The sequence below is a fragment of the Eleutherodactylus coqui genome, chromosome 2 (genome assembly GCF_035609145.1).
Source record: "Eleutherodactylus coqui strain aEleCoq1 chromosome 2, aEleCoq1.hap1, whole genome shotgun sequence".
In the NCBI taxonomy this organism is placed as follows: Eukaryota; Metazoa; Chordata; class Amphibia; order Anura; family Eleutherodactylidae; genus Eleutherodactylus; species Eleutherodactylus coqui.
The window spans coordinates 173,465,041-173,477,432 of NC_089838.1; the positions used below are offsets into that span (position 1 = coordinate 173,465,041).

General features: G+C 39.9%; 1 protein-coding gene across 5 annotated transcripts in view; it reads right to left on the reverse strand.

Annotated features, from left to right (window-relative positions):
- Positions 1-1,293: 1,293 nt before the first annotated feature.
- Positions 1,294-12,392, reverse strand: part of PIK3CG (phosphatidylinositol-4,5-bisphosphate 3-kinase catalytic subunit gamma) — a 55,221-nt gene continuing 44,122 nt past the window's right edge. For all 5 annotated transcript variants that reach the window (XM_066591941.1, XM_066591943.1, XM_066591944.1 and 2 more), the window contains 5 exons: positions 10,677-10,767; positions 9,124-9,254; positions 7,505-7,616; positions 6,721-6,878; positions 1,294-2,259 (listed from right to left, as the gene is read on the reverse strand). In XM_066591941.1, coding sequence (XP_066448038.1) covers positions 1,978-2,259; positions 6,721-6,878; positions 7,505-7,616; positions 9,124-9,254; positions 10,677-10,767 — 774 coding nt within the window. In that variant the 3' untranslated portion in view covers positions 1,294-1,977. The remainder of the gene's footprint in view (positions 2,260-6,720; positions 6,879-7,504; positions 7,617-9,123; positions 9,255-10,676; positions 10,768-12,392) is intronic.

The following is a 12,392-nucleotide window of genomic DNA, read 5'->3' on the forward strand; positions in this document are numbered from 1 at the left end:
CTCAAACAGCGACATCGATGAATAAATAAAGAAGTTATGATTTTTTAAACGGGGGGACGAAAAAAAGAAATGGGGAAAAAAGAAAAAAAGGGGCCATGTCATTAGGGATTAAATAATGTACTAACTTCTTCCTCTGGGTCATTACGATGCAGGAATACCACAAGTGTAATTTTATTTTTAATTTTTTACCAAGTAAAGGGAGACAAGTGTTTTTTTTAAAATAATTTTTTTACTTTTTTTTTTTCTTTACTTTTTTTAAAATTTGTGTCCCTTTAGGGGACCTTCACAGAGACCGATGGTGACAGCCCTTTACATGCTGCAGTCAAATAGACTGCAGCATTTAAAGGGTTAAGACAGCAGAGATCGGAGGTTTTCTCTGATCTCTGTTGTAAGAACTAGTGCCTGGCTGTCCTCTGACAGCCAAGCACCAGCTCTCCCTGCCACAGAGACAATGGGCTTGCTTCTGACAAGCCGATGGTCTCTATGGCAACCTGTAAACAAAGCAGTGCAGGACTTTGAATTTAGAAGCGGGAGATTGCCGGCAGATCGGCAATTTCTTCCTGCTTCTGTTTTTCTAAGTTCTGCACTGTTCTGTGTGGCTCTGTGCACGCAGAGCACACTGTCACAGCTTATGGCAGTGTGCTCTGCAGCTCCCATAGTGAAACATAGCCCAGAAATCCTCCGGGCTATATCGCTATGGGCAGTGGAGCTCGTACCGGAACATTCCCGGGCGTGCCACTAAAGGGGTTAAACTGAACGATAATCCGCGATCCAGCAATGGTTTTTTATGCTGACTGAAAGTCAGTGATAACGGATAGTGAATAAATAGTAAAGTACTTTTTTACACTGAACGATTATTGCTCAATTTAGTTTGTTGAATGAATTTTGAGAGATAATCGTCCAGTGTAAATGGCCCATAAAGCCTCATTTTTGCAGGCAGTCAGATTCCAACATAATATCATGGACATAAGAGAAAAAGGTGATGTTTCATAGTTGACACTCATGCACAACTTGTACAAATATAACCACATGTTAGTTGTGTCTCAGTATGTATACATCTATCAGGCAAAGATTTGGTTCCAGTGGAGTTCCAGTTTGTGGCAATTACCATCACTATTGCAGTATGGCCTCATTGATATATCTTTGATGTGTTCATCATTCTATTAGGGTATATTTCAGAACATACGACACCCGACTGAATCTGTACAGTAGAATGCAGAGCTTATGTGGCTAAAACTGCTGCAATTTTGTCTTCATGAACCTTTGAATACTCCATTGACTTGTACAAAGAAGGAATATGTACAAAGTTTTATTTTACAAATCAAGGTCTATAGACAGCAACGATTTTATTCCTAGCATTCATCCAGCACACAAAGACTTTATTACTATATGGCAAAAACATTTCTTGTGATACAATTTTGCTAGTAATGACATTTGTCTTTCTTTAAATATATATATTATTCAGTAGGAAATCTACTTGATATTTCACACTTAGCAGTGCACTCAAAATACATTCTCTTAGTTTTTTAATTCTGTAAAATATATCTTTATAATAATCCAGTGGGATGCTTCCTGTCAAAATCATGTGACTTGTGACCTGAAATGTATCTGTGATCAAATCTTAAAATAAAATTGTTTGCAGTAATAAACTATAGACATCAAAGTGTTAAATCTTTTCTGCATAGGCTGAGCAATAGAGCAGTAATGAGAATCTTTCTTTTTGGGAATGCTTAGTCTTATGGGTAATTGAAAAAGTGTTAATTTTTTGTTATATGTCAGAATTTCAACTTTTTAGAATTATTAGGAAATAGACTAACATATAAAGCATTCATAGATCAGACCTGTTCAAAAACTGATCAGTGTGTGTTAATGCTGCTTTAGTTGAAGAGTTAAATCATTACGCTACTACTTCTCAGTTTATATAGGGAGGTCATTATGTTCATGGCCACTCTGTACTGTACCATGGCCCCAGCAGATTTAAGCAGAATGCTTCTCGACCCCTTGTTTAATGCCTAGAACAAGATGAAGGAACCAGTTGAACTGCACAGTCCAGCCTTTATCTCTGCAGACCTCAATTTGGTCAAGAAAATGTTTTTTAGCATTGTCTTCATTCTTCCCAACAGTCAGTGACTCTCGAATGTACTCAATGTCCTCTTTACTTGTTAACTGGGGCATGCCTGTCATGAGCATCATGGAGAACAAGATGATCATAAGGTTTGTATGATGTCGCAGAGCCAAATAGGCTTTTACACATACATCCTGAAAATAAAAAAAATATGCATTCAGTTACCATAGCAATTCAAAAAACTGCACTGTCTGTGGTTAAAACGGCTCCCTACATATTTCTAAATACACTTTAATTATAACTAGAGATGAGCGAACCTACTCGGCTACGCCCCTTTTTTCGCCCGAGCGCCGTGATTTTCGGGTGAAAAGATTCGGGGGGGGGGGGGGGGGGCGCCGTGGGTGAGTGGGGGGTTGCAGCGGGGAGTGGGGGGGAGAGGGCCCCCCCCTGTTCCCCGCTGCTACCCCCCGCTTCGCCACGCCTCCCCCCGCCCCCTGAATCTTTTCACCCGAGTACGAAAGTACTCGAAAATCGCGGTGCTCGATCGAGTGATTACTCGAAACGAGTACGTTCGCTCATCTCTAATTATAACCGAATGAAAAAACAGTAATTTTCTAATACATTTTAGGCTTCAGTTTCAGATCTTTCTTGTTCACAGTGAATGAAAGTGTTCTTGCTAATATCGAATGCTGAAAACAAGTCCCAACCAAGTGCTGCTCACAGGTGATCTGTTACAGTGTATTACTCTAGCCAAACCTCTATCAGCAAAAGAAAGCAGCACAGGTACAGTACAGGCCAGGTGTCATTGTCTCTGACAACTAATGCCTGCGTGCAACAGTCTCGATCGAAGAGAACTCCAATTGTAGTTGTTAACCATTTAAATGCCACTGTCAATTCTGACAGCGGTATTTAAATGCCCTTATTAGGACTAAAATGTCCCAAGTACCACCCCCCATAATATGATTGCGGGGTGGCATTAGATTGTCATGGCAGGCTGGAGCATTCTACCTAATAAGACTTGTCTATGTTGGTCAAACAATCGCAAGTTCAAGTCGACTATGAGAAGTTAAAAAAAAGTAAAAATAAGTAAGTTATAATTTTGTAATTATTACAAAAAATGTAAAAAAAATAAAAAGTATAAAAATCCCCCCTTTTTGTATCAAAATATTAAGAAATTGGTAATGCTGCATCTATAAAAATGCCCTTTACTAAAATATATTATTAATCCTTCACAATGAACACCATCTGAAAAAAAACACACAATTTCAGACTTGCCCTTTTTTTCATCTCGTCTTCAAGAAAAAATTGAACAAAAAACAATCAAAAAGTTGTATGTGCCCCAAGACGGTACCAATAAAATCTACAAGTCGCTTTGCAAGAGACAGGCATTTACACAGTTGCATTGACGGGAAAAAAAAGAATCGTATGGGGTGGGTCAAATGTTTGTGGCACAAAGCAATTTTTTGAAAAAAAAAAAAAAGATTTTATATTTTTAGGTACTACATAAAAAACGATATAAATTTGTTAGCGCTAAATCCACCAATGCACAGAATAAAGATAACAAGTCATCTTTACTGTAGCATGAATGTCGTAAGAAGAAATCTCACCAAAAATGTCGCAATTGCTTTTTCTCCCCATTTGTGCCCTACTTATAAGGTACTGAATTTACAAATTTCTATGGTACGTCAAATGGCACCATTGAAAAAACCTCAACCCACAAAAACACACCCTTATGTAACCACGCTGCTGGAAAAATAAGAAAGTGGAGAATAAACACTGAAACAGAAAAACAAAAAGGGCTGCTGCGAAAAGGGGTTAAGGGAAGTGATAATAAAGACCAAAGTTATATAGATTATCTACAATCCTTCTGGAAAAATGTTCTATGGACAGATGAACCAAATAAGTGCTTGATGGCAATGTATACCAGCATTTTGTTTATAGACGACAAAATCAGGCCTATAAAGAAAAGTGAACCCTACCTATAGTGAAACATGGTGGAGGATACCTATTGTTTTAGAGCTCCTTTGCTGCCTCTAGGCCTAGAGGCTTGACCATGTTATAAGAAAAATGAAATCAGAGCATTATCTGGAGGATTTTAAGGCAAAATGTGCTCCCAGGTGTAATAATATTTAGGGTTCAATTGAACAAAATGGGTCCTACAGCAGAAGAGAGCTGAAATCTGCAATTAACAGAAGGAACCCTGCAGGCGTTCAAGACCTTGAGAGAATTGCAGCCGAAGAAAGTATCAGCAGACAGCTGCAAGAATCTCACAGGTGACTGCACAACCTTTATCAAAATGACAGCCTCCAAATGTTTTCTGTGGCCAAGTCTTAGGGATGGTGCCTTTAATCCAGTCCATGTTATATAGTAAGTGTATTCCTTATATCTCTTTAGAGATGACCACATGTATGTTGGCAGGTAACTTTTTTTGTTGAACTTAGTTGGACACGCTATTAAACTATTTTAATGATACAAAGTTAGTTCACATCAACTTATTTCTGAGGATATTGGCTTTTATTGTACTAAGCAAATTATCAAGAGTGCCAATAATGTTGACCACAACTGTAAAGGCCCATTTACACGCGCAGATAATCCCTCAAAGATTTGAGCAACAGCTTTGAGCAATTATTTTGCATAAAAAATAATTGGTATTCAAGTAGCTACTCAGCTACTTAAATGCCAATTATGTATGTTAATGAAGCCTTCCTTGAACTCAGCTAATAGCCAGAGGCCATTATCTGTGCTCAGATCCTTTGTTCTCCACGGGGAAGCAATGCTATCAGCACTCCCCCCCCCCCCCCCCCCCATGGAGAACTACTGATAAAACTGATGGCTAAAATCAGGTAAGCTTGATTTTAATGATCACCAAAAAGTGCCCAAAATGTGGCTGCCCCGCGCCCATTTACATGCACCGATTATCACTAAAACGATCGCCGATTAGCGAATTTTTAGACATAATTGTCCAGTGTAAATGGGCCTTAGGCTGCATTCCCACGAACGTATATCGGCTCGGTTTTCACGCCGAGCCGATATACGTCGCCCTCATCTGCAGGGGGGGGGGGGGATGGAAGAGCCAGGAGCAGGAACTGAGCTCCCGCCCCCTCTCTGCCTCCTCTGCACAATTTGCAATGGGGAGAGGTGGGGAGGGGGCGGGGCTAATTCTCAGCACTTAGCCCCACCCTGTCCCATCTCCTTTCATTGCAAATAGTGCAGAGGGGCAGAGAGGAGGCAGAGAGGGGGCGGGAGCTCAGTTCCTGCTCCTGGCTCTTCCATCCTCCTCCCCCCTGCTGATGAGGACGACGTATATCGGCTCGGCGTGAATACGTTCGTGGGAATGCAGCCTAAAGTCCCAGTATCCAACATAGTTGTAATGACATAAATATTCATCTCAACATTCTAACAAGTCAGAGATTGGTAAATGGTTTAGAAATAGGTAAAGGTGTTCAGACATTTATCTACAGATCGTTATCTCTTCACTATTTCTGCAAACCATTTATGTGTTTAAAATGATCATTTTGATAATAAATACTAGATGTGTTTTTCCTAGGTCACGCATGTGAGTAGAGGATGAAATATACATTGCATTTCATGCATTTTTAATGGTGTCTTCGTGTACCTCTTTGTGCTCTGGAGCCCTTACAATTGTTGGAGGAGTTTTGCTAAGAAATTAACCTTTTTTTCTCTACAGAGACACTTCCTTTCTATTGCATTATTCTACCAAAGAGTCTAGCTGGAGCCAACTGCATTTCAATGCAAGCAATGCAGCTCCAATGCTTTTTCAAATGATTTCTAAAATATAGAATATCTATAAGGTCACCTGCACATGAACGGATTTGCACTGCAGAATCCACGGTTGTGCAGCAAATACAGTTTATAGCATGCTGTAGAAAATTGCTTCCTCCTGCACACTTGCAGAATCGAATTGTGATTTTCGCAAGTGGAGGAAAAATTGCAGCATGCTCTACTTTTGTGTGGATTCCGCACAGACGTCTTCCATCGAAGTCAATGGCATCTGTCTGACCCGTGGCCCTTACGCAATCAACATTGCGGAAAGGTTGCGGATTCCATGTCACCGCCTAGCGACAGCACAGGAAAAAGAAAAGTTGAAAAAAAAATCTGTACTGCGCATGTCCAACAGCGAGTCGTCTGGACCATCTGCAGTTTATGTATGAGTAGAAGTACTTTAAAAACCATATCATTCCTTTCTGTATTGCTTACAAATTTGTCTTGCTTTAGGCCGAAGGCAGACAGGCGATCGGATTCCGACTGTGAGATTCTCACAGCGGGATGCGACCTTGTGCCCCTGCAGTGACCTCTGGCTTACCTGTCCGGCATCTTCAGTCTGCGGATGTGCCGGCTGGTGCAAAGCTGCACATGCACAGTGCAGAGCCGGCCTGTTAGCGACGACGTGGCCGTGTGAGCCTTAACGAGGCTCGCACTGAAATAGGACATGCCGCAATTTGTTTTATTGTGCAAGTTTTCCACGATTAAAATCGCATCTGTCTGCATTGGTTTGTGTAAAACAATGCAATCCTATGGCAGCGTTCAACGGCAGAAATTCTGTGCGGAATCGCGCTGCGGAATTTCCACCCATGTGCCCATGCACTGTATTCAGCATGCTCAGTTTGTAAATATTAGATACAGTGTAGTAATACCTGGAATTTAAGAAAGTATTCACTTGTTTTCTTTCCTGAAGTTCCCATCACATGTAAGAAATCTGGTGTTAGAACAAATGGAACCCTCTCCTTGTTAATGCCCAGAAAGCTTTTATAGTTACCAAGGATGTGTCCAAAATCAATGTGGAATAGATTACCTAAAATCAAAAACATATTACAGGTAAGAACATCTAACATTTTATTTCTAACTTCTTAGATTCTACTTTGCGGTGAACCAACCATAACTTAGGGCCGTTTGGTTTTGTTGCTGCTTTTATACAATGAAGATAATGTGTGTTTCTTCCCACAAGGTGGGGATCCTGTAGTGAGTCCAACTTGTACACCAACAACATGTAGCAAACTTAATCCACATTGTCAAATGTATTCTTATTCTAAAACTAATTATATGTATATATGTACTGCATATAAAACCTTGATATGATTTACAACAAACATGAGCTGATATTTCTAGAAAAATGTTCAGGCTTGCAACTATAATTTTTCTAATGATATTTAGGGGATGTGAAAGGAGAACATTCTAGGCTTAAGTCTAATCCGTTTTCATTTCCCATGTCACTGAGCCATTATGAGTTGTTAAATATTTTAGTACAGATTAAATATTTAAAGCGATCCTGTGTTGGAAGAAAAAAAATGACACATTCAGTTCATGTTCACTTAAAAAATACAAAGTGTGTTTGTTGTTTGTTTCATTCGTCAGTGTTATTTTCAATTATATAGCCGTTAATATTGGCTAAATATTGTAATCAATGGACTACGGTCTTACCTGTCTCAGTTACCATTATATTGTCATTGTGTCTGTCTCCAATTCCAAGTACAAAAGTTGCTACACAATAACCAGCACAGGAATAAACAAACCTCTCCACGGCTGCATTCAGCTTAGAAGAAGTGAAGTGATAATGTTAGATGAGAAATACAACAGAGAAACACATACAAAAGGCGCATAAACTAATTACTGAGATATTTAAAATGCTTTTAAAAATTAGAATGCTGTGCCTGAGTGATTCTGGGAAACCGAGAAAATGCACAGAATCTAAGAACTACAGCAGTCCCTCAAGTTACAATCTTAAAATGTTCCAGTAAGACACTGTAAACTGAGAACATTATGACTTGACATTATAACTCTATGGAAAACTAGCAATTGGTTCAGAAGCCCCCCAAAACAGAAATAAAGCAAGACCTTACATAAAAAAGTCAGGAACATCAGCTGGACAATGTAAATCCCTTTCTGTGTAGAGGACAGGAGTTTCCTTAGGGCTCTCGGAAAATAACATGGCAGCACCCTCAGCTGGTGACTAAAGGAGCAGCTCATCCAGTACAGTATATGTAGTACTGTACTCTAATGTAGAGAAGCGTTATAAGACCGTGCATGCACTTCAATAATATAGGTTTTTTACCAGTGAAATGCCCATGCTGATTGGCTGAATCTTCTAGCCTGTCATTCATGTAGGAGATCAGCGGTGTCTGTGCCATTTTATGTTGTATCTGGTTTCAAGTTACAATGGACTAGAAAACAGCATTGTATATTGAAAGTATTGTAACACAAGGGCATTGTAACCCGAGGGACCACCGTACCTGCATTTCAATAAAACTTTAGGTACATTTCAACATGGTGGTCATAATCTGTAAATGTTCATGATTTAGGCTGATCTTAGCAATAAATCTTCTTGATTTACTTATATCGGAAGCTTCATGCATATAAAGCAGATACAGACGTGCTTAGAAATTGATATTTTTTCATATTCGTTCCACAAGCCGTTACTTTTGTGGAAGACAGTTGCTAGGGTTATTCTTATAAACGGTGTTTGGGTTATTTTTAGAACTCCTGACAATAGTCACATATATAGATCTCCCTCTACAACACATACAATGCTATACAATTTGGAATATCATGTAACAAATTAAAGCCGGGCTCACGCAATCAAAATCAGTGCGGAGGATCCGCGGTAGCGCAACATTAAAAAGCATATAAAATCGCTTTTTCACTCACACTCACGAATTGCATATTCTGCGAGCGGAGGGAAAAAATTACAGCATGCTCTATTTTGCCGTGGATTCTGCATGGTGGGTCTTCATTGAAGTCAAAGGAGGCCGCCTGACACGCAGTCCATACACAATTTTAACATTGCGCATGGGGCGCAGATACTCATGCAGTCACCTAGCGATGCCACCACAGTCATACACAATACAGAGAAAAAAAAGGTATGCAGCATCGTCGGCCAGGCTCACAATCAGAGTCCGCTGCAGGCCTTCAGCATGCAAAATCGAATATGCCCTTGTGAGAGCAATAATTATCCACTACACAAATACTATCTATCTCTTTGCAATTTCAAGTTACAGAAAGGAACACAGAAAGCTTTCACAATCGGCATGATAAAGCTATACCTTGTCTTCAAGTGGGCATTTTTCTTTCAACCACTGACTTAGAACTTCATCTTTAAATGCACCAGTATTCCCAACTGTACTCTGCTGTATCTGAGCAATGGTAGTAGCGTCTTTGACAATTTCAATCATTCCTGAAATGTGAACCGATGTAAAAGAACAAATATAATTGCTCTGTAGAGGAATCAAGGATTTGACAGGCAATAGCAGGATGACTAAATGCAGGTATAATAAAACTACATAAAGAAAACTGGCTAGTTCTTAGTCAATACAGCAACCATAATTCTTAATATATACAAACTACATTCACTGCAAGGTCAAAACTATTTACACATTCTGTACATCCTTTTTTCCCAATTAATTCAGTGTAGATATGGTGTAATTGCTCGACTTTTTTCATAACTTGCATAGATTTCAATGTGCTTTTCCATAATTCCCAAAACAGTGAATGAAGTTATGGAAACCATAGTGCAGCTGCCAATTTCTGTATCCACCACTCACTTCCATGTGATTTACAGAAACAATGTAGAACAACCAGTTCAGCTATTTCTGTACTCCCAGCAACCAGTGGCAGTAATCCAGGACGGGGTCGGGCGTTCCTCGTTCTGATGATTCCCAGAGGTGGAACCCACATCTATCAGATATATGGCATGCCTTTGGACATGCCATAAATGTCTGATATTGGTAAGTTTTATACTTAAGACATTACACCATTTTTGTAGCCTATCTTTGGACTTGTTTTATTTTATCTATGTCTTTATGTAGAGGAGGTCTCCAAAACGGAGTACAGTATACCACATATGGTTTCACCAGAGCTCTATAAAGCAGGATCACAATCTCTCTCTTGCTACTGGTTATATTTCTAGCTATGCAGCAAAGCATCCTACTTGCCTTCTTTGTTGCCTGGCTGCACTGTGGACTCATTTTGAAGCTGTCAGAATTCAGAAACCCTAAATCCTATGCTTCTGAAGTCCTGGATAATGCCAAACTGCCAATACAATACTCAGGCCCAAAATGATTTTTCCCCAAGTGCATTATTTTACATTTGGAAGCATTAAAAGACAGTTTCCATTGTTTTTATAAAAGTGGGAAACGGTATTCAATGATGAATTAATTATGAATACAGCTCTGACAGTTCCTAATAAATTAATAATACAGTAAATTGGTTATTGCTGCCAGTACACTAATGTCCCTACTCTACAAATACGCAACTACCCTAATTTTTTTGTATTAAATTGCTGTACCACAGTGTAATGCCGGAGATAGTATCCAAATGTTTGCACAGAATAGTCCTCCAGTTGATAAATGTTTTTGGCATCTCTTATTGAAAACAAATCAGTTTGCCAAAAACTAGACTTGGTGTGCAACATGCACATTGTGATATGCTGTACCTCATACTCAGTAAGTGGAATGGTAATGGATATGGCTGCATAAGCTTTAGAGTAAAGCAGTCAGTTGTGAAAATAAGATATAGATATATATATATATTACATAGTACATAAAAAGGCAGAACCAGTATCACAGTATGGTTTTACCTATCACGCCGCATCACTCACCTATCTTGTTTCCTGTGGAAATGCAGCCATAGGGCAACAAGCAAAGGTCTAGCGATTCACCTTCCCAAATAGATTCCATAATTCGAAGTATCTGAATAAAATAAACAAATTAAATGAAAATATTGAAATCTATTAATCCTTTTCCTAGCCATGATGTACAACTGTACATTTACCTAATGGCCAGGAAGAGGTTAGCAGCACACATTGCTAAGCATTTACATGACATGGTGACACACTAGTGATGGCTGCTGTCATCAGCAGCAGCCAATCATCAGTTACTGCCAGAGGAGCAATCAAAGCTGTCTGGACTCAGTAATCCTTTGATTTGTCAGTCAATATTGACTGAGCAATCAAAGTGTTTTAGCCAGAAGAATGGACGGTTTCTCTCAACCCACACTTTTAACTACTTCAGTTCTTTTACTGTGACAATTAAATCAGGAGCTTGTACTAGAGTCAGCGACCATAGACCCTGTTGGTGAAAAGAAAATACAACTTGCGGTCTTCAGCCCATCACTTTCCTGCGATTTCTCTCCCACAGAGATCAACTCCCTGTGATCACTTCCCTGATCCCTTCATGCCATCTTCCCCATCATCTACCTGTGAATACCTCCCTGTCATCCCCTTTTATCAGTGGACATTTTTCTATAAAACTATAAAAAAAAGTTTAAAAGGGGTAATATAGTTTGGGTGATGGGAATAGCGCTTTTTGTGTGAATTAAATTTTTAAAACATAAGAAAATTAATACTTAATTGCTTTTTCAAGTAATATTACTTCATTTTAGTACTTAGTTTACAGTACATATTATTAACCCCACATGTGTTGAAACATCTCATACACAAGCACAGCCTCCCCCCCCCAAAAAAAAAATTGCCGCAGAGTGTTTCCTATTAAGGAGGCGTACGCCTTTGTCTCTTCTGAAACTGAGGTAGCTGCTATCATTCCCTTCATACTCTACCACAGGACTGTATTGCATATATATCACTGCATTGGCCCCTGACTCTTCTGACTCTATGCAGATAAGCCCCAAAATTATGTACTCCAGATCCCTAAGTTCCCTGGGATCTCAAGGATACAGTTTGACGCACCGGTCTCAGAGAAATGGACTTTTAAAGTCTCTTTTCCCTGATGATGTAAAGGGGTTTTGCAGGGATAATGCTACTGATGACGTATCCTCAGGATAGGTCATCAACAGTTGATCGGCTGGAGTCTGTTGCTCAGGACCCCGACTGATGAGCTGAGCGGACGCATGCTGTCAGCGCCGCAAATACACAGGGGTCGGAGCGGAAGTCTCTGTGCCGACCTCTGTATAGTGGCTGGTGCTTTTAACTGCCGGCATGGCTCTCATGGATTTCAATGAGAGCCATGCCTGCAGTTACAAGGGCCGGCCACTACACAGAGGTCGGCATGGAGACTTGCGCTGCTTCTGCTCCAACCTCTGTGTATTTGCGGTGCTGACAGCATGCGCCCACTCAGCTGATCTGTCGGGATCCCAAGCAACGGACCCCAGCCAATCAACTGTTGATGACCTATCCTGAGGATAGGTCATCAATAGTATTCTCCCTGCAAAACCGCTTTAATTGATTCAATGGTGGTCTAGGCATAATTGTATGCCCAACCATTTATAGACCAAAACCCCATCTTTTTTTATGCTAAATCCCATAGATGCAATGACTATGGTTACATTTTGGAGCCTTGTATCGAATATGACTAGTAAA